General features: G+C 49.1%; 1 protein-coding gene and 1 long non-coding RNA gene across 38 annotated transcripts in view; one reads left to right on the top strand and one right to left on the bottom strand.

The window, feature by feature from the left end:
• Positions 1 to 25,822, bottom strand: part of RERE (arginine-glutamic acid dipeptide repeats) — a 469,651-nt gene that overhangs the window by 7,611 nt on the left and 436,218 nt on the right. For 36 of the 37 annotated variants that reach the window (XR_013413051.1, XR_013413057.1, XM_077988803.1 and 33 more), the window contains 6 exon segments: positions 5,768 to 5,930; positions 4,723 to 4,815; positions 4,031 to 4,230; positions 2,679 to 2,840; positions 1,770 to 1,883; positions 118 to 1,496 (listed from right to left, as the gene is read on the bottom strand). Coding sequence is in view for 35 of the 37 variants with exons in the window: in XM_077988803.1 (XP_077844929.1) it covers positions 118 to 1,496; positions 1,770 to 1,883; positions 2,679 to 2,840; positions 4,031 to 4,230; positions 4,723 to 4,815; positions 5,768 to 5,930 (2,111 nt within the window). In the remaining 2 variants the exon portion in view is untranslated. 37 annotated transcript variants of the gene reach the window in all.
• LOC144336623 (uncharacterized) lies at positions 20,144 to 25,624 on the top strand. The gene is made up of 2 exons (XR_013408604.1): positions 20,144 to 20,197; positions 24,048 to 25,624. It is a non-coding gene; the product is annotated as an uncharacterized LOC144336623 (long non-coding RNA).

Below are 25,822 nucleotides of genomic sequence, written 5' to 3'. Positions count from 1 at the left end.
AGCCACAGATCTTGCTGGGAGCTCCTGCCAAAACCCACCCCGTCCCTCCCTCCCACCAGAACTTGCCCCCACCAGCCCACCTGTGCCTGACCTGTCCCGGAGCTCTAGGAAGCTTACCTAGCTGACTGGCTGGCGTGGCTGGGGGTGTCCACCACAGTGGGCTCAGGGGATGGGCTCCTTGGTGGGGGAGGGGGGCTCTCAGGCTCCTCAGCGTCATCCAGAGCCTCCTCCTTGATCTGGACCGTGGGGAGTGGGCAGGATGACCCCCCTGCTATGCTGCCTCCTGAAGCCACCGCAGCAGAACAGGGTGGCTGGGCTGAGGTGCCAGGTCCCGCCGGTGGGGTAGAGGTGGAGGGGCAGGTCGGAGGGGTGATGGGAGGAGGGCCTCCAGGGACAAAGGGGTGCTGAGCAAATGGGGGTTGGGGGGCCACCTGGTGGAGGCCTGTAGGGGGGTGGGAGGCAGGAGGCGGGGGCAGGTTCTGGCTCTGGGTCAGCCCAGGGGGCTGGGCAGGTGAGGAGGGCAACGGCTGGCTCTGAGGCATGAGCTGCAGGGGTGGGGGGTGAGCCGACGGGGGATGGTGTGTGGACAGGGAGCTCAGGGGCTTCAGGGCTGGAGGGGGCGGCAGGTTGGCATTCATGGAGAAGGGCGAGGGCCCTGAGAGGTGGGGAGGGTGCTTGTGGGCCTGTGGCGCCGGCAGCTGGGGGATGGGAGTGGTGGGCGGGGGCTTGATGTGGGGCATGGCCAAGGGCGCTGGCGGCAGGGGCTGCTCCCGTGGAGGCTGTTGGGACTGCAGCGCCGACTGAGAGGCTGGCAGCTGCAGGGAGGTGTGAGGGTGTGCTGCGGCTGGGGAGGTCCCCAGAGGGGCCTGGCCTTGGGAGGCCTGGGGAGGGAGGCCAAAGGGCTGTGGGGGGCCTGGGTGCTGCAGCAGGGGCCCAGTCTGTAGGCTGTGAGGGCCAGGTGGGCCCTGACCGTGCAGGGTGGGCTGGGCATGAGACGGTGCAGAGGGCTGGCCTGCCGACCCAGTCAGAGGCTGCAGAGGGGGGTGCGGTGAGGGATGTGGCGGGGGATGCGGGGAGGGTGGCCGCTGGGGGTGCAGGGCCGGTGCCTGTTGGATGTGGGTATGCGGAACAGGCGCTGTGGGAGCCTGCGGCTGGTTAGGGGCCTGGGAGGCCGTGGGGGAGCCCTGCGGGGGAACTGCAGTGGCAGAAGGCATGGGCCCTGGCGCAGGCAGCTGAGGGGTCCCTGGAGGAGCTGAGGAGGGAGCTGGGGTGACCCCAGTGGGAGCCTGCAAGGCTGGGGGCTGGGCCTGCAGCATCTGCTGCTGGGCTGACGAGTCCGAGTCACTCTCATTGTCCTGGGGGCTGGGGATGCTCGGGGACGTGCTGCGATTGTCCTGGTCGATGTCTTTGGGGTCACTGCTACCCTCATCGTTGACGCTGCGACTGTCTGAACTCTCTCCCTCGCCTTCAGATGGTGAGTTGGGCCGGCTGATCTCCTAGAATCAGAGAAGGGAAGGATGGAAGTCCCAGGAGGGCAGAGCCCTGTCTGCTCTGCACCGCCAGCACTGGACACACAGTAAGGGTTTGAGCAGATGAAGTAGCAAGCTTAGCTCCAGAACCACAGGTCGTGCCCCAACCCAGCCAGTGTCAAGGGCCACTCCAGCCCCACACTAGGAGACAGGGCACGGCCACCGACTAGGGAGAACCCCGGCTGGGGGCTTCTGAAGAAGCATTAGCTTAACTCAGCAAGGCTCAGCGGCAAACCTCACCTGCGTTTTTGTCTTCTTGGAGCTGGTCCTGTCAGCCTCCTCCGTATCAGAGGCCACCTTCTCCCGCTGGCGTTTGGTACTCTTAAGAGGGGAAGAGGCTTCCTCCTTCACCTTCTGCAGGGGGAAGCCCACAAGGAGCAATCAGGCCAAGGGAGGCCATCCCATCAGCCTCAGCAGGGAAATGACGACAGTTTATAGACAACTTTGCTCCCTCATTCTGAGTTCCATCTCCAGGAGCAAAAAGCTCTAGAAGGGTCAACTAGGGCCAAGAAGGAGCACGTATCTGGGGGTGGGAATGACAGCCAGCCCTCCGCATCTGTAGGTTTGCATCCTCACATTCAAGCAACCGCGGACTGAAAATGTAGGCAGGACTATGATGGTTACATCTATACTGAACATGCACATAGTGTTTTCTTGTCATTGTCTCCTAAACAAGGCAGTGGAACCACTGTTTACTGCGTTTACATTGTACTGGGCAGTAGAAGTAACCTAGGGATGATTTAGAGTCTACAGGAGGATGTGACTGGTTACGTGCAAAACACTGTGTCAACGTATATGAGATTTGAGCACCTGTGGATTTTGGTATCCTGGGCGGTGGAGGTGGAGGCTCTGGAGCCAATCTCCAGAAGATACCGAGGGAGGACTGTACTTGGCTCTGGAGGGAGCCGTTCTAACCACTCCCCACACTCTCTACCTTTGAGAATTTGGGAAGTTTCAGACAGAGGTGGCCCCCAAGGGTTGGTGCTGGAGCCCCTTTCTCTAGGCCCCCAGCCTTCAGTCTGCAGCCCTAGGCCAGGACAATGCTGAGCTGCATCCTTGTGTCTGAGGGAGCTGATCACGAATGCCAGCAACCCAGTTTTAATGGAAGGGAGGGACAGAATAGCCCCTACTATTCCCCCAGCACCTGACCTTGCCCGACTTCTTCACTGTCTCTGCTTTACTGTCATTGCTGGAGGTGCTGGCAGCGCTAGGGGAGTTCCGGCCACTGGAGCGGATGTCTTCATTGATGGGTGAGGTGCGACCATCAGGGCTTGCTGGCTGCTTCTTCCGACCACTGCGTAGTGTCGACATCTGCCCACCCAAACCAAAGACTGGTGACACCAGATTCCCGGTCCCCATGTGGGCCCACCTGAGCCCAGCCCACAGGAAGGAGCCTGAAGAGCACACCCCATCAGCCTCTCAGCAAATCCTAGACCTTGGCAAACAATAGGCTACCCTGCCCGTCGCTGGCTGCATGAAGGTCCGTGTGGAGCTCAGGGAAGAGGTGGGGAAATGGGTGGGCTCATGCCAGAAAGCGGTTCTCAAACCTAAAGCACTCATCCCAAGGGACTGTCCTGAACAACGTGTGCTGGAAATGAACCACGCTTTCTGAGTGGCAGAAAGTCGACTGGGGCCATCTTTAAAGCACCCTACCCTTTCTGTTTATTCCTCATAATTGTCCATTCTCTCAACCAAACCAAATGAAATCAAACGCCTGTGGATTTAATCTAACAGGACAGGAAGTGACCCAAAGAGATGAAGCTGTCAAATAAAGCTGCTCAGCTCCCCAAGCCGCTGAGGGCTTCAGCATGTTTCTGCAAAGCCATGAGGGCTCAGAAGAGATCAGGAGACCAGGAGACAACGGTTCTGGCTGGTGGACCGCTCCCTTCTGAGTGAGCGGGGCGGGCCAGCCCTGACAGCATACAAGGGGCGGAGGAAGGTCCCACCCACCTGCCTGAAGGGGCCATAGGGGAGGCTCAAGGGAAAGACCCTGTCAGTACCCTCAGCCCCAAACCTGGAAACAGCCCCTCCCAAAGTCTCTGGCACATTTCCAACCTAGAAAACAAAGTCTCTTTATGGGAGGAGCTATGCAGTGAGCAGAAAAATGTACCAGAAGTTTCCAAAATGGGATCAAACATTTTAAAAAAACCACAAACACCCTAACACAAAAGAGCCTGCAAATTTAAAATAGCAGAGATTTGCTACAATGGAATTGACACCGCAAGAAGCTCCCAGGGCCTTGGAGAGCCTGCACTGAGCCAGAAGCTAAGAGTTTGCTATAAAACCCAGGGCGGCATGCCGCCCTGGGGCCCCTCGAAGGAGAGAACAGAGCGCTTTTCCCAGCCCACAGGCAAGCTACTGCCTTGCCTCAGGCAAAGCAGCTCCCCTCCAGGGCTCTGGTAAACAAGACTTTCGCTTCCTCCCCCTGGTAGGCTCAGGCCTCGACACATCCCAGGAAACTGAAGAAGTTGCCAGGAGCCCCATGGCCTCAGGGGACTCACCGAGCCCCGACTCCGCCGTGTCCTCATGCTATGCTTCCCACTGAGCCCATCATCCTCTTCCTTGACGGGTTTGAACATAAACGGTGGTGGGTCCACAGGCTTCTCAATAGGTGGGAGCTCGCCGTATTTCTTGAAGTGGATGCGACAGTCGGTGCAAAGCAGGATGTTCTCCCGGCCTCCGTGGTGCCAATCTTTAGAGGCTGTGTGAGGGAAGTGGCAGGGGCCAGCCTTGGAAACCCTCCCTCTCCCTGCAGATGTCTGGGCAGAGGGGCCCTTCTGTGGGCTCTACCCAAACTTGATGCCACCAGCACCATGCAGTCCTGGGCCCGAACACCCCAGAGCTAGCGCTGCCCTGCTCCCCCAGGGCCAGGAGGAGAGGCATTCAGAAGCATCTGCTGCCCACTTCATCTTGGGGTGCCCAGGAAAAGCTGGTAGCAAGCTCCTAGGAACCACAGTGTCAACCACCGATCCCACTCAGCTTGTCCTGCCTACCAGTCAGTATTCCATACCGACTGCCAAGCAGGGGAGTAAAGTAAACTAAACATTTCTAACTTTCTCTAATCCCGAAGCACAATGCAAATGTCAAATCAAGTACTGTCCCTGGCAGGCTTCCAGCTGGATGCATGAAATGTTCAGAACATAGAAGTGCTTGTGCCCCCGCCCCAACCCAGGGGCGTGACGAGGCCACTTACTGGTGGTGAAGCAGTGGCGGCAGGCGTACCCCTTCAGCTCCTGCTCGCTGTCCTCACTGTCGAAGTCATCTTCACTGGCTGAACTCAGGTCCACTGGGCGTGGCAGGCACATAGTGAGGGTGGGGGAAGACACCATTATACTCAGCCAAGGCGGGGGGGTCCCCTGTGACCTCTGGCCTGCTGCAGGCTCTGGCCACCAGCCAGACTGGCTGGCTGCACAGGCTGAGGTGGGACAGTGTCTGTAAAGGACCACTTCGAGCTCCTCAGTGTCAGTCACCAGAACAGACGGCTTATGCGTGAGGGGCCATACTTAAGGGCCTGCCCTGTCACTGATGCCCGTAACGGGTGAGTCTGAACTGGGACAAGTGCGCCCATGCTGCCCCCCTCCCTAATATGTCCAGGCAATCCTGAGAAATTCCATCTTCACCGAGTGTCCCCCACCAGTCCTGCTAGGTGATTTCTGGTCGCCTGCATGAGCAACACAGGCGCCCCTCGGGTTCAACGTCCCAGGCCAGGACAGAGCTATAAGGCATTTTTGCTACATCCCAGTTTTTTAGGAGTGAGAAGGTGTGGGCTCCAGCACCATTAGATTGTACATCATACTGGGACCAAAAAGAGGATCTTGGTAAAGCAGGAGGAAAAAGAAGAAAGTGTTAATCTGATCTTATTACAACCAAAAGTGCAATGAGAATTCAAACAGGACATCAAGTACATCACCTGTCAAATGGAAAACTTTCCCAAGAAAAGGCCAAAAACATCCCAGGCCAAGACGTATATTTTTTGTAAAAACCTAAGATGATGTCGAGTTTATGAGAAATATTTAAATGTACAAATAATGTTCTAAAGTCTCCCTCCTGAATCCTCACCCTGTTCCCCACCCCCACCATAGGCCTATATTTAGGTCAGGTTTCACACATGCACTGGAACATGGGTGCACACCCACTCATGTTTCCTGGAGCCATCAGCTCCTATGGGCCCAGAGTGGGACAGGCTGCCTGTGAACAGTCTCCCCTCCGCTCACTGTGGTGCCAAGACCCCTACTCACAGAATTCACTGGACGGGGGTCTGGAGGGTGTGTTGACAGGTGTGGACGCAGTGCGAGTCTTAATCCTCCTGAACACGGCCTGCCTGCGGTGCCTACGATGGGCTCGGGAGCTGGCTGCTTCGGGGGTCTTCTTCCAATAGTAATAGAAGGTGATCAGCTCCCCCTGCAAAAGAGAAGGGCTGACTATGAGGGAGGGCCTGGGGCTTTTCCGTGCCCCACCGCACCCTCTCTGCCAGAGTGGAAAGCTGGGTGTGTAACAGCCGCACCAGAGACGAGAATGAAGACCAGTCGCTCTTGGAGTGGGGAGAGGAACTGGGCTTGTCCAAGAAACAGCCACTGAGCTGCCCATGGACTGCACGAAGGGGGCCTGCCTCCTCAGTCCAGCACAGCTTGACTTCCAGACACCAAGAACAAGTACTTGTTGGGTGTCTGCTATGTCAGACCCCACCACCGTTGGAAGCATGGGAGGCACATCATCCACAATAGACGAAAAGGAGAGAAGATTCCTGCCCACGAGGAGCTTACATTCTAGCTGTGTGTACCTGTGAGAGTCTGTGCATGTGTGTGAACACAGTGATGCTTTCTTTACAATAATGCCAGTGAAATCACACAGGTGTGAGAAGGAAATGCCCAGCCAGTTAAGACTCCCCCAGAAACAACCAACCAACCAAAGCAAACTGCCCAGGTGGTGAGGAATCAGGGCCAAGCAGGTCGGAAAGAACAGAGACCTCGCGCTCAGGAAACTGCTCCACAGCCTCCACCCGGCTCCATCTGAAGGCCCACATCTGACATGCCGGCACGATGTCCAGAGGCAAGCACTGGGCTTGGCAAAGAAAGACTATGTTGACAAAGAAAGACTACAAGAGGACAGACACAGCGGTGCTGATGTAAAGGTGAAATGTCACACATCCAAGGCCTTTTCATGGCCCAGCAGAAACAAAAGCAAGACATCTTTTTGGAAATATAGCAAATGTAAGCTTTTTAAAGAAAGGGCACTTTGGGCACCCCCAGCCCTCAGGGCGCTGCAGGCTGCCGTCTCACCCTACACACACAAGACGATTTCTTAAACAACCAAGATAAAGTCTCTTTACCTAAAACTAAAACTAAAAAAAAAAAAAAAATCAGTCAAGTGAGACAGCACAGAGCACCTGGTTCCCCTCTAATTAAATCAACACTGCAGAAAGTCTATCAGCTTGGCGACTAGATGCTGGGAGTTGTCTTGGAGGTACCTGCACCCCCACTTTGCCTCATCAAACACTGTCTTGTGAATGGAGGAGCCAGAAAGAGAGAGGGCAAAGTGGGGGGGGGGGTGGTGGAAAGACTAGTGTTAGGAGGACTAAAATAGACAAACCAAATAAAGACATGTAGCTGCCACGTGACAAACTCACCCAATCAGACCAGGTTTCACCCAAAACACCCCCAGAGGAAACGGCCTCAGAACACAGTGACAAGAGAAGTGGGCAGATTTTAGGTGGGGGAGTGGCTTCCGCAAGGCAGGGGATGCCTGTGCATTCAATACTTGACTGCCCACAGCTGCATCTTATGCCTGGGCATTTTTCTAAGAAGTGGGACCACGGCTGTAGTCCCTAAAGGAGGGCTGGAAGGGCTGGAATGCCTTGAAGGAGGGCTGACTGGCCTATAAAACCCATCACATGGATCTCCTGGAGCACTGGCTGTGTCTCAACCTCCTCAAGCACTTAACGCTTAACAAATCACTCCTGATCACCAGTACCTAGCAGATGAAGCATAACCCCAGGCCAGCGGGGCCAGGGAGCCACCTCAGGACAAGCACACTCATGTCCCTACACGTATGTGTATGCGCCCACCCCTCGGTTCCATGAGATGGGAACTGAATGATAAGGGGAAATGCAGATACTGCCGTTGGAATTGCTGACTGGCTTCTCTCCCATGCTAGTCTAGGAATGCGGGCTACAACTGTCCCAGTGGGGATGAGCATCCTGGCCCCTAAGGTCATCATCTGTGAACATCCTGGCTCTTTTCACTTCCCACTTTCCAGACTTGGAAATGCATTTATCTATACTGCTCCTAGGTGTTGGCTAGAGGGAAGATTCATAAATCCTGCTAGGGGATTATCACTGCTGACATAAACGCTGACCTGTGTCTGGTTTTCCTCTGAGAAAATATGGAAGACAAGTCAAGGCAGGGAGCAGTCCCACTCCAATACTCTGTCCAAGTGTCGTGCTTCATGAGCTCAAAAGGGCAACGGGTGCTGTGGTAAGTCACAGCCCATCCCAGAGCTTGAAAGCAGCATGAGAAAAAACTCACAGTGGTTCCTTCTACTTCCTCAGTTCAAGTCATTTTAGGAGCTACTCAATGATAAAAGCTTGGGATGTGGCCGGGCGTGGTGGCTCACGCCTGTAATCCCAGCACTTTGGGAGGCTGAGGCGGGTGGATCACGAGGTCAGGAGATTGAGACCATCCTGGCTAACACGGTGAAACCCCGTCTCTACTAAAAAAATACAACAAATTAGCCGGGCGTGGTGGCGGGCGCCTGTATTCCCAGCTACTCAGGAGGCTGGGACAAGAGAATGGCGTGAACCCAGGAGGCGGAGCTTGCAGTGAGCTGATCACGCCACTGCACTCCAGTCTCGGCGACAGAGGGAGACTCCGCCTCAAAAGAAAAAAGAAAAAAAAAAAACCTTGGGATGTAAGAAGAAATGCAAAGCTATAGGAGACAAAAGGGAACAAAAATGGGAGAGAAAAATCAAGTAAGAAGGTGGTACCTGAGCTTCTGCCATACCTCCAAGTTTTACCTGAAGGCTGTCAGAAAGCAGCAACCTGACCTTTCTAAATAGCATTTGTCTATAATGCAATATTGCTACACACAGTTATAATCAATTATTCCTATTTATCAAATACGTATGTTTTGAAATGGCTTTAAAAGATAGTAACCTGCAGATCCCAGGTTAAGGGAAGAAGCCAGGCACAGCAGTTTACGCCTGTAATACCAGTACTTTGGGAGGCTGAGGCAGGAGAATCACTTGAGGCCAGGAGTTCAAGACCAGCCTGGGCAACATAGTGAGACTTAGTCCCCAACCTCAAAAAAAAAAAAAAAAAAATTAGCTGGGCATGGTGGTGTGCACCGGCAGTCCCAGCTACTTGGGAGACCAAGGCAGGAGGATCGCTTGAGGCCAGGAGTTCAAGATGAGCCTGGGCAACAATCTCTACAAAAAAGTTTAAAAAACTAGCCCAGCATGGTGGTGTGTGCCTATAATACCAGCTATTGAGGAAGCTGAGGCAGGAGGATCACTTGAGCCCAGGAGGCTGAGCTACGTAGCTCATGGCTGACCTGCAGTGAGCTACGACTGTGCCACTGCACTCCAGCCTGGGCAACAGGGCGAGAGCTCAGCTCTTTAAAAAAAATAAGATTTAAAAACAAGAAGTCAGAGTTCAGTGAGGTAAGAAACTGCCCTATGCTAGACAGAAAAAAGGCTCAACTTTCAAACCTTTGCTCCTGGCACCACTGTTCTCTGCCAACAAGTGAAAAAAATCAAGACAAAAGAAAGAAATCTAACATTGAAATCAACATCAACTTTTTGTTGACACTAAAGTAACACCCCGTAAAGAAGTAGCAGAGTCCAGAACAGGTTTCACCATCTGAGTGCCAAGGATGAAAATGACCAGACAAAAGGACTGTCCTCCACAGCAGTGAAGTCACAGGTGGTAAGAACGGTAAACTTACAATTCAGGAAGGTGACGGACTGACCAGAACTGTCATACACTGCTGGTGGAAATACAGAATGCTCAAACAATTGTATCTATCAAAAACCCAGCGATTCTTGTCTTATTTACTCAAAAGAAAAAAAAAAAATTCTCACACAAAGACTTTTCCGGATCCATTCATAGAAACTTTTTTTTTTTTTTTTGAAATGGAGTCTCACTCTGTTGCCCAGGCTGGAGTTCAGTGGCACGATCTCTGCTCACTGCAAGCTCTGCCCCCCCGGGTTCACACCATTCTCCTGTCTCAGCCTCCCGAGTAGCTGGGACTACAGGCGCCCACCACCACGCCCAGATAATATTTTTTTGTATTTTTAGTAGAGACAGGGTTTTACCATGTTCACCAGGATGGTCTTGATCTCCTGACCTCGTGATCCGCCCGCCTCAGCCTCCCAAAGTGCTGGGATTACAGGCGTGAGCCACCGTACCCGGCCAGAAACTATTTTTAACAGTCCAAACTGGAAATGACCTAAAGGCCCACGAGCAGGAGAATGGATAAACAAACAATGGTATCCCCACATTCACTAGACTACGACTTGGGAATTAAAAGGCACAGACCAATGACACATGCAATGACATGGGTGACTCTCAATGACACCATGCTGCATGAAAGCAGGCAGACAGGACGGTGGGTGCTGCATGACTCCTTTCCAGAAATCACAAAAACCAAACTAGTGGTTGCCGAGAGCCTGGAGGGTGGGGGACAAGAAACTAAAAGAACTCAGGCAAGCATTCCGGGGTGATGAAAATGCTCTATAAGTTGAATGTGGTGTCACTGACACAAATGTATACAGCCGTCAAATCTCACGAAACTGTGTACTTAAAGTGGGTGCATTTTTATGGTATTCATACCACATATGACAGGCATACCAATTTTACGTCAATAAAGCTGACGAAAAACAACAACAAATCCAGGCCAGGTTTTATTAGCTGCCTCTCAACCACTGTTATGTCTACCAAGGGATTCAACACTGGAATGGAGCGAATCTAGGATTGGAAACGGCATATTGGTGACTGCATGGGTGGCAAGGTCTTGAGCACAAACAAAAGAACATGTCGGGGAAAGCTCTGGTTCTACAAATAGGGAATGAAGCAGCTAGAGGCCTCGCCAGGAATGAAGTCCATTGAACTTTAATCAAACATGCATAGTGTGTGCTGCAGAGACCTGCTGCACATAAATTCAGGGAACAAAAGCTGTTGCAGAAATCAATAGCTTACTGAAACATTAACACAGGCAATCATTAATCAAAAGGCAGCTCCACAAAGGCAGCCTTGCAAATTAGCTCCTGATTTTGCTTGCAAGCAAACACAGAGGTATAAATGTTGTCGACATGAATGGCCTATAATGATCATTTTGCTCCCGATGCTCTCACCTCATCTCACAACAAGGTCTCACAGTCAACATATCTTATGTCTCAGTGCTATAATTGCACACAGCATGAGGAACTCAACTGGTTTAGTGCCTGGGCAGAAATGGGAAAGGAAGGGGGCGAAGTCATCTCCAACTGACAGTGTCACTGGCTGCAGCTCTTGCCAAGAGAAGTGCTCAAATCCACTGGGCTATATTTAGCAGATTCTCTCTCCTTTCCTTTTTCTCTTGGCGGTGGGGGGTAAATTTTTCCCACAGGTCATATGCAAAAAGCCACTGGCAATGACAGGAGCTTGGCTCCTGGACTTAGGAGTCTCTTCCTAGCAGAGCTGTCTTTCCAGGGTATACACTAAAACAGAAGTAAGAAAATAAGCACCATTAGGTTCCTCTAATTTCCCATAAAAAGAAAAACAAGGGGAAGGGAATGCCACACATGGAAGAAGAGAGAGGGGAGAAGTAGTAAGCTGCCTGGCACCAGGCAATCTGGGTGAGGGGCCTCAGGAGAGAAAGAAAAAGCTAAGGACGCAGAGTCAGCTGACTCTGGGCCTAGTGGGGGACAGCTCAATGGTAGCGGCTCCTGCCATCCAGGGGCCTGCTGGGCTCAGACCACTTTCTCCTCCTTAGCCACCACTTTACTTCTGCCCCTCCAGGGTTAGGATGCCAAGTCTATCAAGTTCACACATACAACATAAGACATCAGCGCAGGTCTTTAAGAGCTCCCTCTGCTGCCTGGAGCAACAGGGGCTGGGGCTGCCTACCTCCTAGAGGCTGGCTGTACCCATTTCAGGTATTAATACTGGTTCTGCCGTTCTGGCCAGGCCCAGTTCTGCTTTACCGTGGGTAAGTGATAGGTGACCCGATGCAGGGGCCAAGTGGGTGCCCCTGTCTATGTGCGTGTGTGCACGGATGTGAGCAGGGTCTCCTTCCAGGCTTTCCAACAGGTCAATTTAGCTGCACGCATGTGCTAAAGTGAAACACTATCCACCAACACAAATGCTATTTAATTTCCCGCAGGCACTGGAATGCTATGGGAAGAGAACCTGTAACCTGTCCTGCCCAATTAAAAAATAAGAATTCTTTCTTTTTTTTAAAGTAAGATAAACTACATGTTTTCTCTCTTTAGGGGCATGGGGGAGTGCAAAAGTAGAACAGATTATTGAAGAGGAAGGCACTGCAAGCATTTTGAATATAAAAGGCTCATTCGTAGCAAGCATGCCTGTTTCCAGTACGGGGCCCAGCTTCTCTTCTGCCTGAGCCCAGCACAAACTCCTCAGACAAGATCCTCTGAGAGGCTGACATGGAGGGAGGAGAAGGTTAAATCAATGGTTTCTGCTGTCTCATATTAGGAGCATAAGGGTACACCCAAGATTGAGTCCCATTGTTTTTGGTAATTATATCATTATTACCACATCACCCAAGAAGTCTGGACACCCCCTGAGGAAGAGGAGGGACTGCAACAGAAGATGAGGTCTGGGGACCCCCACACATGGCATCCAGGGTGTCTGCAGCCTGCCACCTACCATCAGGTCTTGTGTGCGTGTGTGTGTGTGTGTGTGTGTGTGTGTGTGTGTGTTTTAAATTAAGCCAAAGGACTCAGTCCTTTGTAAATAACCATATACACACTCCCTTTCAATTCAGTGCATGGTGAGCAGTGAGAATCTTCCATTGTCACAACACGGTTTTACGACCAACAGCAAAGAATGATGAGGACTGCTGGCCTTACAGCTATGTTAAGGAAGGCCCTGGAACACCAGTTTCCTGCCTCCTTGTCCACACAGACAGAGGGGAGATGTAGGCAGGCACGTATCTAAACCAGATCCCTGCAGCGTCGCATGTGCCCAGGCTCCGGCCTTGTGCCACTAGTGAGGGTCAGCTGCAGCTCCTTTCTTTTTCACCACCAAAGTTTCCAATGGGCACCCTTTCTGGGCCACGCATCGTCCACTAACAAGGAGGGGGCAGTCTGAGAGATGGGGGATCAGGAGGTAGGCCTGGAAGCTTCTCATGGATAACAGGGTTATAAACACAGTTTCCTTCTGAAGCTATTTCACAGGTCCTCGAAGCCCACCTGCCACTATCAGCTGAGCAGACTGTAGTTATGTGATGGGACAGGAGCCACCAGGGTCAGGGCTGCTGAGTGCATATCCTTGTATACAACTGATCCCATCTCAGAGTTTTAAAAAGTAAGCATTTAGAAGAAATCATTTTAATTATTTAAGACACATGATTATCTGTTCCTATGGCTAAACAAATATTTTAACATGAATACAGAAGGAGCAGCTAAATAATCTCTATACAATGCCTTAACTCTCTATGCTAATGTGCAATCAGAATCAGAATGTTGTTCCCCTGCTAAAACTTCTGTTTGAAAAAATGCCCCACAGTTATCATCTGGCTCCTTCTTTGGTGGTTCATGCAAAAGGCATGAAGAAATCCACCCCTTCCTTACTGGATGAAGTGGAGAGATCTAAAACTTTTTATTAAGATATGTTTTTTCAGGGAGAAATCCCAGCAAGCAACAGATAATAAAAAAACAAGGCCTCAAATTATGTAGGGGCAGAGAGGGAGAAAGAAACACGGTGCAGAGCTGCTTCCTAAATCCGGGTCCAGAGAGTGGACCAGAGAGTGACCCAGGCCATGAGGAAAGAGCTCTGGCCCTGAGAGCCGGTCCCAGGGAGTCGGCATGCAATGCTGTCCCCTGAAGAGCTGCTCTAACGGGAGTGCTCCAACGCTGCTGCTGAGCGGAGCTGGAAAATTTCCTGGCATGGAATCCTAAGCGAGTCATTCTTTCCTTTCCCTCCCTAACGATTCAAGGGCTGGATCTGACAACTGTTCAGAACATCTGAGGTGAGAAGCCGGGCACTGGGCAGAACCAACAGCGATATTCAGGAGCAGCCACCTTCTACAGATCTTTTTCCAGCAGGCAACTGGTTGTCTTCCAGTAACAACTCTGGTAATTAAAGCACTGTTCTCCTGGGCTCCTTCTTTTGTTAACCAACCGAATCCTCTAATCCCTAAAGGAGCCTGGCACTGTCAGCGGACTCTGCTGCTAATCGTTAAATATCACCTCTGTGGTCTCCGAGTGCAGCAGGGAAAATGATGATCTGCTTGAAGGCACATGCAGAGAAGTGGCATTCTGAAATCTCAGCCTCCTACGTTCAAGAGGCTGAAGGGCTCTGATCTAAACCACCACCCACGAGGAAGCCCACAGTCAGGAGGCAGCTGCCTCCAGGCAAGGCAGTCCCTCGGTGCCACCTCCAGATCCTCTTCTGGGGAAAGGCAAAGGGAAGGGAGGGAAGTACGTGAAGGTCTTGTGGGTTTAACTTGTAAACAGGTGGGGCCAGTCTAAGACACTCACAGAGATGGTTCCTTACCCAGGCACTTTTTCATAACATTAAAAAAAAAAAATCAGTTAAATTTTTTTTTTTTTAAAAAAAACAATTATTACCACTACATTTGTACAGTGCAAAGGAACTGAAAGAGCTCAATATTTCTGCCAACACTGAACACTGTAATGAGATTTCCTAAGCTCTGTGTTGTTCTGGTTGATGAGCTCAGTCACTTGCTGATCCCACCCTGGCCCCACCTCCACTCAGACGTCTGGACCTAAGGTCCTGCCACAGCTTTTCCTGGGCCGGCCCTCTCCTGCTGCACGCAGACTACTGAGTCTTCGCAAAGCCCCGCTAGTGCCTTGCCACTTCTTCTCCAAACTGGCAAAGGTTCCTCAGGGCCTAAGGAACAAAGACCCAGCTGCTTGACCACTTCTTCTGAGCCTTTCTCTGTGTTGCTGGAAGACCCTTCTACCATATTCCCCTGCCTCACGGCCTTTGGCTTATGTCAAACACAATGGCCAGTTTTCTGTTCCTCAGTGTTCTCCTGCCTGCGGGGTGAGCCCCCGAGCCCCGTACACCCCCACCTCCTCCATGTCCAGGCCCTAGTCCTCCTCATCACTCAGAACTCAATTCATCACATTTGCTGCCTTTTTCTCCATGAAGCCTTCCCTTCACTCCACTCCCCCACTACTGGGCGGCACCATACTGTTTTCACCCCTATACCTTTTCATTCCCGCCTCTGTGCTGGCACGTACAGGCTTCCCTGAGTTGTAACCACACATGGGCCCACCCAACTTGCCGAAGTACGTGCTCATCTCATCTGGGAGTACCCCATAGGTCTAGGACAACATCTTGAATAGGTATTCAGTAAACATCTGATGAAATGATTATTTCCGGAGAATTAAAATTCACCTGAAATTAAAAGGATAAAACTTTTAAGAAATGGATACCGAATTATCACTTTCTTATTTTGCCAAGTAAGGTCATTAGAAGTAACTGCCTCCTGATCTCATCATTATTTTGTAAATGACATTTTATCTCCAAAAAGGTAAACAAAAAAAGTTCTTTGATTACATTTACTGTTACGAAAAATGGCTACATTTATTTCTCATGGGCCAGTGAAAACGCAATCCATGTGCTGACGTTTGGAAGTGGCTGCTCTGAAGGTGAGTATCATGGACTGGTGGCTTCGGAAGCCCCTGAAAATGCTTCCTCACTCAGCAGCTTTATTTACAAACAAACAAGCAAACAACCTTTTACTTGGCTATGAAATCTACAATGATAACTAAGCTAGCCATATCTTTTTATATCTTAATACATTTTATCTTTTATATGTACTTTATCTTCATCTTTATTTATATTTTATCTTCATAGACACCCAAATAGATACACTTTCATTTTCCCTGCTTTACAAATGAGGCAACCGAGGCACAGTGACATGAAGCCATGTGGCCAAGTTCAGTTTCAATGAAGTCTAAAGGCCCTTAACCTTAGACTCTGCTGTGCTGCTGCTCTAAAAAGTCTGACAGTCATGGTTTAATGCACTAACAGGAAATAGCCATCTAGATTTTTTTAAGCGAGGGGCGCAAATTTGGGTTATCTTTGATCTCTGGAATCTCTGGAGTTCAATGCAATAGCATCTTAACCCTCATACCTGGACTTTCAGCAGTTATGGCTGAAGAACACAAAAGATCCCTGTGCATCCTGATAACAACAGGATGCCAGCCTTCCCAGCTCAGGGTAGAGCCCCCACCCCAGCACCCATGGACTACAGAACTGCACCTGCTTGAAGCAACTTCAGGCGCACCCAAATCAGAAGCACATTTGGTAGCCGTAAGTGAAGATTTAGAATTATGTACATGTCTATAGAAACACTTTCTGCTTCCTGTACCAAGAACAACCTCTATGACGACATGAGATAGACACTGGGAGCCTACAACCATGAACTCTCCCCACCTCACTACCTACTTACCATACCTCACACCACCCACCAGCTTGTGATATAGGAGAAGCCCTCTGGCCTACTTTTGGCTCTAGGTGACATATGTCCCAGAAATGTGCCAATAAGTGGCCTTCACCTGCCTCTTGATCCAAAAGCAGTGATGCCTGAGTGTAGACAAGGCAGAGTCCCTAAAGAGATACGGGCTCTGCCCCAAAAAAGATGTTTGCATACACCTACTATACAAAGCATCTTTCCAAACTGCTTCCAGCTAGAAGTATGTATTTAAATCCGTGGCTCCGAACTGTGGCTCAAAACCATACAGGTGTTGGCGGGATCCCAGGGTGGGTCTGCTGAACCTCTATGACCTTATTGCTACCCACTGCAAGTAGATCTATTAAAAAAAATTATATTCATTGATCAAGCAATAGATAACTATTCGTTTGCTTGCTTGTTTGTAAATAAAGCTGCTGAGTGAGGAAGGGCTGACAGTGGCTTCCTAACTTCCAACTTAACTAAAAAATAATAGTAATTAAAATAATTTAAAAATAAATAACAGATTTAGAAACCACTCATTTGAAGGCAAAGATTGAGACCACTGCAAAACAGTCTAAAGCCCAGGCTGAGCTGAAAGACTCCCACCACAGGTGGGGAATCACCCCGGTTTCTGGCCTGGAAGCCCTGGGCAGTTCTGACACGATTTCACTTACATGGAACCCACACACGACGGCCCCCTTGGAGGTTTTTATTTCTAAACTTCTTGGAGGTTTATTTCTTGTTTTACTGAACTGTTTGTTTAAATACAGGCTGTAAATATTTTAAGTGTAATAATGCTAATACCAGAAATATCTTGTTTCCTCAGTAGAGCCTCCCAAACCCCAAGAATTCATTTGTTGACATCACTTTTCTTTCCCACAAGCTGAACACTTCATTATTTCCTGAATTCATTTTATTAGAGTTCAGAAACAGGGCAAGCGGGATTTCACTGCCGTTGGTTCTATCGCTACCTCACCTTTCTTGATGTTTTCTAGTTCCTGTAACAAAATCACAATTCTACCAGCAAAGGGGGAGACGAAAGAAAAAACGAAAGCCATAAAACTGTTAAAACTACCATTCTCTATCTCGTCAACATTTTTCTATTTATTGGCCTTTCATTATATGTGCAATCTTATTATCCCTGCACAGCATCAAAGTGACATCCGTCAGGGTCACCCTATAAAATATACATCAGCAATGTAACATTTAATGACGGGAGCGGGACGAACGATGAAGGAGAGAGCGAGGCCTGCCGCAGGACATTTGAAAGGGATCATCAGTTATATCTGTGCATTTCCCGAGGTGATAACTGAATGACAGGGGCTGGAGGGAAATCCATTTTTGAGCTCAGAAAAGATACTTAGGAGAAAAATGTTTTTGTATTGGAAGCATGTAATGACTGCCAGGAAATGAGAACAGCTACTCTAACAACACTGCTTCTTATATTTTATGGATTTTATGGATGCACAGCAGATTATCATGTATAATCCATTTCTGCAAGTTGAATTTTAAAATTCCTCAATACAAAGAAAGGAAAAGAAAGGGTACTTAATTTTGTCACTGTATTACCTTTAATAAAAGGAGCAGAAACAAAAATTACACTTCAAAGCACAAAAACACAATTACAGTACCGTACCCTCTTCAAGATGTGAACTGTCTCATCTTTCACCTGAATGTTGGACTTAACCTAAAGCAAGTATCTTAGAAAAATTCAGGCAAGCCCGCAAACCAGGCCTCTGCTTCTTTGTGCTCTTGTCTCAAACGTGCGGCCAGAGCCATTCTTTCACAGAGCCTTCCAGCAAAGAAGCTACAGAAAGGAAGGTGAGAGACTGCAGCTATCTTTATGCAACTGCATTGGCTGAACTGTGTCCTCCCTCAAATTCCTGTGTTGAAGTTCTAACCCCCAGCGCCTCTCAATGTGACTTTATTTGGAGATAGGCTCTTCCAAGAGGTGATTATGTTAAAATGAGATGGAGTGAGCCCTAATCCAATATGACCGGTTTCCTTATAAGAAGAGATGAGGACACAGACACCCACAGAAGGAAGACCACAGGAAGACACAGGGACAAGATGGCGTCTACAGCCAAGGAGAGAGGCCTCAGGAGAACCAACCCTACTGAACTTTGGTCTTGGACTTCCAACTTCCAGAACTGTAAGAAAATAAGTTCTGTTGCTAAAGCCACTCTGTCTATGTATTCTGTTATGGCAACCACAGCAGACTAATACAAAAGCCTAAGGACAGGGCTTCATGGTGAGCCTCAAGGAAAGGAGAGGAACCAGCAGAGGAAGTGAGGCCTGCAGAATGAACCTCTAAGCCCTGGGCTGTGAGACGGGGCTCATGAAGCTAACTGCCAGCAGTGAAGATGCAGTCTGCTGGGGGAGAAGAACAGGTGACAAAGGGTAGAGCAACGTGGAAAATAGCCACATAATTTTCTACTTTAAGTGGGGCCAAACCTCACAGCTTATCCTAGCAGCTCTAAAGGGCAAATGCCACACAGTTCCCTCACAACGGCTGCATTCTGACCCAGGAGAACCAGCCCAACTCCAGAACAGCTCTCAGATGCTGTGGATCTAAGACGGCTGGCTCACATGAAGGGACACGGAGGAAGCAAGAGAACCACAAGATGGGAAGGAAAACTGTTGCCAACAGAACACAAAGGAAGAACCCTCCAGAGTCTCACAGGCAAATGTGTGAGGCTCTCTGACCACCACAACTCTGTGGTTCCAGGGGTTTCCAAGAGACTGCTCTGGGTTCCTCACATCAACAGGCACACCGCAGCTGAGAAAACACACATGACGGGAACCACCAGGGATTGGGGTGTAATTTATGGAAACAGCCAAGGTCTCTGAATCTGTGACTGTGACATACGGGCTCCGAGGATTCTCTCCTGGTACGTATCTAAGTTTCCTCAAAGGTTCTTTACAGAGGACAGCTGGCTCTCCCTCAAGAGGCCCAGGAAGTGTGGGACTGGCAGCGCCACCCCATGCAGGCTGCTATGCATGTGGGGCCCATAGGGGGCACAAGGGGGTCGCTGTCTAGAGACTAGGAAGCTGCTCCCTACCCCAAAGGGAATTTGGAAAAATGATGGAGCTAACTCCCCAGAGGAGAGCCAGGAGCTTCCTTTTCCATTTAACACAGAACCTGAATGCCAGACGGACCTAGACCTCTGGAACACAATGTGTAGCAGGGAAGCCTCTCGGGCTGGGTGGGATCACTTCACCTAACGCAGCACGTATGCCACAAACTCACCACAGCACACCTTAGCCTGCATCAAATCGTGGCAGCTCCTGTTCTGGAGACAAATCACCACTGTTGTCACGATGGGTGACCTCAGTCACCCCACTCCAACGCCCACCTCATGGCTGACATGGCGTGTGGCAGGAGGAGGTATGTCACTGTGCTCCTAGGACACACTATAACCCCAACCCTCCCACCCACACACATTTATGCTGGGATTGGTTTGTGATGCAAAGGCGCCCTTGGCCCTCTCTTGGGAAGTAACTTTTTCCTTCATGCCCACACTGCAAAAGGCCTCTCTTGGCATCAGAACATCTAACAGAGCCTCAGAGCAAGCCGTGCTGACGATGAGCTCTGCGTCCTCACTGCTCAAGCCTAGATCCCAGACACAACTCCCAAAAGTCAACAAGCTTTCCATTAAGTCAGAGCTGTTTTTCTTTTTTTTGAGATGGAGTCTCGCTCTGTCGCCCAGGCTGGAGTGCAGTGGCCGGATCTCGGCTCACTGCAAGCTCCGCCTCCCAGGTTCACACCATTCTCCTGCCTCAGCCTCCCAAGTAGCTGGGACTACAGGTGCCTGCCACCTCGCCCGGCTAATTTTTTTGTATTTTTAGTAGAGACTGGGTTTCACAATGTTAGCCAGGATGGTCTCGATTTCCTGACCTCGTGATCCTCCCGCCTCGGCCTCCCAAAGTGCTGGGATTACAGGCGTGAGCCACCGCGCCTGGTCTTTTTTTTTTTCTTTTTTAAAACAGTTTTGCTCTGTCGCTCAGGCTGGAGTGCAGTGACATGGTCTCAGCTCACTGCAACCTCCACTTCCTGGGTTTAAGCGATTCTCCTGCCTCAACCTTCCGAGTAGCTGGAACTATAGGCACGTGCCACTGCATCTGGCTAATTCTTATATTTTTAGTAGAGATGGGGTTTTACCATGTTGGCCAGGCTAGTCTCAAACTCCTGGTCTCATGATCCGCCTACTTTGGCCTCCTAAAGTGCTGGGATTACAGGCGTAAGCCATCAAGCCTGGCCCATCAAGAGGTTTTTTTAAAAGCTTGTGTTTCCAGCTGCACACGTGTGTTGAAAGGTTTCTGAAGCTTTCTGCAGTTGGAAACTCAAGCTTTTAAAAAAGCTCTTGACTTTCCAGCTGCAGAAAGCTTCAGAAACCTTTCAACACGAGTCAAAACCCTCAACAATGAAGGAGAACAGAAAGGTAGAGATTTCTCTTTAAGGTGACTTCAGACTTGAGCCCGTGGCCCAGGAGACCCTCTGCTGATGGAGGAACCAAAGTCAGGGCAGAGAGGGGTGTTCCAGAGCTGGACCTTGGGGTCCTGGTCCTGAAAGTGCTCAGTGCTGCTGTAATGTCTGCCAGGGCTTTGGAGCCTCCATCTCCTACCACATTTGGCTTCTTGAGTCCTTCCCTGGGTAAAAGGGACCAATGGTTTTTCCCACATGTCCTGCCTCTGACCCCAGGCTCTCCTTGGGTGCAGACGCCTGGAATGCCGTTCTCCTGGTTGCTGCTGGCCCACCCTGCCAGCTCTATCTGCTGTCATCCACACCGCCTCATACACACTCTTTACTGACCCATAGGAAGCGAGTTTCTGATGCGCCTGTTTCCATGATTACCAACTCTCTCACTCAGCTGTGACCTTTCTGTGGCTCATACATCACTGAGTCCTGCAGGATATCAAGTTCTGTCTCTAACTTGATTCCCCTCCTCCCTTTCCTCCAACTGGACTCTAAACTGCAAGTGAATAGGGGATGTGGCCACTCTAAACCTTGTAACCTGAGCAATCATTAGGAGAGTGCCTGGCACAAGATGGGTGCTCAGGAAATGTTAATTTGAACTGAGATCTATCACAGACACACAGATGTATGAGAATTATACTGCACCAGAAATACATAAAACAGAGAAGTCACTAACAGTCATAAAAGTGAAATAACTTCAGTTTCAGTGATAAGAAATTTGGAAATCTTTCAGTGAACCATTTCAAAACTGAGCTAAATATACATAGATGGAAAATTAGTTATGAGAATCAAAATTCTTCAAGATAATTATTATTTCCCTTAATTTATCTGTACATTATAAAAAACAAAACAAAGAGTCCCTTGATCCATCTAATTAGTTAAGGTTACTCTCAAAATTGAAAATGATTTCCCCAGCTCCGGGGATGCGCAAGTGTGAAATGAGAACAAGAGTCTTACGGGTAGTGTTCCTGCACATACGCGTATGCACTAACGTGCACTTGGAATTTACCAAACACATGTATTTTTTGTTTTACAAACCTACGATGAACCACACAAGCCTTGGCTCGACACTGTTCCAGGGGCTAAGTCTTAACCTGAATTAACCAAGCTGCACTCTGGTCCGATGACACTTTGGCACTAAAAGAATAACTTCCATTTTTCTGAGGCTGAGTGTTTTCTCATTTCATGCTGTGAGAATCCTCTGAACCTGCCTTAAGAGCACTCAGGAAGGTGGTTATAGTCAAAATCTTCCTCTAAGGATTAGTAATAACACACGACCAAAGCTCAAAAGCAGGAGAAAGTGAGCACCAAATTCCTTCAGTGTGCTGGAGCACACACAGGCTTCCCACAGGCAGATAGCAAGAGGCTCTGGGATTATGCCTACAAGCTAGCCATCCTGCTAAGCTCTTAAGAAAACAGAATGGGCCAGGTGTGGTGGTTCATGCCTGTAATCCCAGCACTTTGGGAGGCTGAGGGAGGTGGATCACAAGGTCAAGAGATCGAGACCAGCCTGGCCAACATAGTGAAACCCCGTCTCTACTAAAAATATAAAAATTAGCTGGGCGTGGTGGCACAGGCCTGTAGTCCCAGTTACTTGGGAGGCTGAGGCAGGAGAATCGCTTGAACCCGGAAGGCAGAGGTTGCAGTGAGCCGAGATCGTGACACTGCACTACTCCAGCCTGGTGACAGAGACTCCATCTCAAAAAAAAGACAAGAAAGACAAGACAAGACGGAAAGGAAAGGAAAGGAAAAAGGAAAAAGGAAAAAGGAAAATGAAAAATGAAAAAGGAAAAAGGAAAAAGGAAAGGAAACAAAAAACAGAACAAGGACAGCCTACTGGGCTGTGACCTGAAGCACCAGTAATGACAGCTCTCTGCCCACCGCAGTGGTCAGTGCTTCCACCAGCTTGGCTCCAGTGATCTCAGGTCCACCTTTGTGCTCACAAGTATCCCAATTTCTTCAGAACCAGGTGGCATTCACAGCTGCCTCCACATGGATGAGGAAACTCAATTCTCAGCTTAGGCCTTGGCTCAGCCGCGCGCACACGTGTGTGTGTGCGTGTGCACACGCATGTTGGGGAAGAATGGGGAAAAACAATGAACAAGCATCGACTGTCTAGCCTTTTTCAACTGGAGTTCTTAAAACGAAGCGACTATTAATATTTTCTCAATTCTCCTACGAATGGAACATAACAAGTACCTTTCTAGATGCACAGGAAAGATGTTAACTACATTACATACAATGGATGCCTGGCTTCTGAGGCTTAACTCTCGGAACACTGAGTGAGAACGGCTGCCACTGGCTGCACGACCTTGAGCAAATTCCCTAACCTCTCTTGGCCTCTGTTTCCTCATTTTAAAAGTGGAGAAAAACAACCACAGGAAGGTTAAGGAACCTCCTTGAGACTCTCCTTATCTAGAAACCTGGGCTGCGTCGCCACGAGCTCCCTCCTTTACAGGGTTGTGGTGAGGATGAAAGTGCCAAAAAGGACCTGGCACACATGCTCAGTAAGTGACAGGATTTTTTCTTAAACATCCTTTTCTATCTGGGAAAAGGACTACAAACTCACAACTAAGTACGCCTTAAAGGACTATTTTAATTGACTGAATTAAAAAAAAAAAAAAAAAACCTTTCAAAAAATGGTTAATACAACCAACGTCCTTCCTCTATCATGTTTCCCCTAAAACTACAGCGCCTTATGTAGTCAAAGAATAAGGGAATGTTAGAGATGGTGAATGATAACGGTATCTGGGCCCAGTTCACAATCTGAAAGATAAGCACTGGGCAAGGAGAAGAGTATTCTGTCTGAAGATCCCAACTGGAACCAGCCCCACAGCCCACTGATGCAACCTAAGAAGCCCAGCTCCAGCTTCTATTCTTACATAATCGGCAACAGAATGAGGACACACAAGATCATAAACATTTCAGCAGGAATAAAAACTAAACCAAGAGAATGCACCTGCCAATCTATATCAGGCTACGTACTACAGGGTTTGTGAGCCGTCTGTAGCTTTGATGCACAGATTGGAAAGGTCCAGCTTAAGGGACTTACGATGTCCCGTTGTTTAATTTTATGACACCATCACTCCACTCTTAAACGTGTCGAAGAACATACACTTATGTTAAAATTTATGCCCAACGGCCAGGTGTAGTGGCTCACGCCTGTAATCCTAGCACTTTGGGAGGCTGAAGTGGGTGGATCACAAGGTCAGGAGTTTGAGACCAGCCTGACCAACATGGTGAAACTTTGTCTCTATTAAAAATACAAAAACTAGCCGGGTGTGGTGGCACGCACCTGTAATCCCAGCTATTCAGGAGGCTGAGGCAGGAGAATCGCTTGAGCCTGGGAGGTGGAGGTTACAGTGAGCTGAGATTGCGCCACTGCACTTCAGCCTGGGTGACAAAGTGAGACTCCATCTCAAAAAATAAATAAATAAAATAAAAAATGTATGCCTACTATAACGAATTCTATTGCCGAATTTCAAAAAAATTTACTTGTGGTAACGTGGGACTCATTAGTGTCACAAACCCCGGAATGAAAACTGGTGGTACAGATTACAAACTCTCTTAGCAGCAAGAAGGTCTAAAGACTCTTTAGGAATTAAGCTAGAAAGAATCTGTGTTTCTGATGCTGAGCACAGGGAACAGGTTGTACAATCAACCGCATCACCCCAAAGCCTCCTTGGGTCTACTGCCTCCTCAGGTCGGGGTTCTACTGTTCATTCCACCTCGTGGCTGTCCCTCTGTCCCTCTAGGCTGTGTGATCGGGAATGTGTAAGCTGGGATGCACACAGGTGCATCTCTCCCTGAGTCATGCGCATCCTCTTTCTGCTGCTCTAGTTTTTTCTTGCGGGATACAAGGTCAATTGTGTAATGTGTCCCCTCTATAGGGGTAAAGAGATGTGCTGATGTGCTCAGAAAATGAACGTGCTTCTCTGGATGCAATGAGGTACTAAAACACCTACATCTTAAAGGGGCGTAAATAAGAAGAGCAGGGATCCTCTCCTGGGAACTCAAGCAATCATTTAAACAGTGCTGCTCTCACAGAGCAGCAAATAAAGAGGTGAGTGAGATCTGCTTACGGCAACAGCAAAGATGAGCGGTTATATGCTAACTCTAGGTAGGAGTGATGAATACCTGAACTAATGAATATCACTTAAAAATTCTTGTCACATATTATCTGGATCAGAAGGCTGTGACACCACAACCAGATGCTTTGAAGGCATTTTCTCTGCTCCCTCTAGTTAAAAGACAATTAACAGTTCTTCTGTACACTCTTACCTGTTCCAGAAGGCTACTAATAAAGAGGTCGGGTTACTTGTTTTCCAGTCCCAGCTAAACTTTCTGTCTCCTGCTGTGGGCAGGAATGGCAGTGGCATGTCACCAGCATTCCTGAGTGGCAGAGGGCAACAGCTGGCCATCAACATGCCAGTCATGGGCACAGCTCTCAGCTGATGCAACAACCACATTCACTTCAAGGACAATCTAAAATTGAACTTAGGGCAGCACCTGACAAGTCTCTTGTGCTGGCACCTTCCTCCTGGGCCCACCTAAAAGCAGCTCTGCAGGGCAATTTCTGCCAGCCACAGGTCCTGTGTCCTCCATCTTCCTTCCTTGGAATTCCTAGCAAGACTGAGTCAAGCATGGCCTTGGGTCTATACTGTTCTTTAGAGGAAGCACCGAGGAAAATGTATCTCTTGAATTATTCTACTTCTATTTCAGAATTTAACATGTTCACTGTCTAAAATGAAAATGGGTTTCACATATAAATGGGCAATTGAATTAATAATACCAACACCCATCACAGTGTAAGAAATAACTTGATTATTAACTTCTACTGACGGCCCCATGCTTCCTTCTTCAAGAGTTTCAGACTGCCCGTTTGCCCTCTGCCCAGCTAGAGGGTTCCGAACCCTCAAGAGAAACCCTCAGGGAAAGTTGACACTGTGCTTTAAGCAGAAATCATAACTGATCCAAGGGAGACCCTGGATGCAACCACAGAAACCTGAATGGCAGCAGGGGCAGGCTCCCATTTTAAATCCTGCCTTCCATGAATTCACAAAGGCTATACAGGAATCCCCCAGATGCTGAAAGGACCCTGAAGAGTATCAGATAACGATGTACTTCCAGCTCCTGGTGACCAAACAAAACAACGTAACACAACACA

This window comes from Macaca mulatta, chromosome 1 (genome assembly GCF_049350105.2).
Source record: "Macaca mulatta isolate MMU2019108-1 chromosome 1, T2T-MMU8v2.0, whole genome shotgun sequence".
Lineage (NCBI taxonomy): Eukaryota > Metazoa > Chordata > Mammalia > Primates > Cercopithecidae > Macaca > Macaca mulatta.
This window is presented reverse-complemented; position numbering and strand designations above follow the sequence as displayed.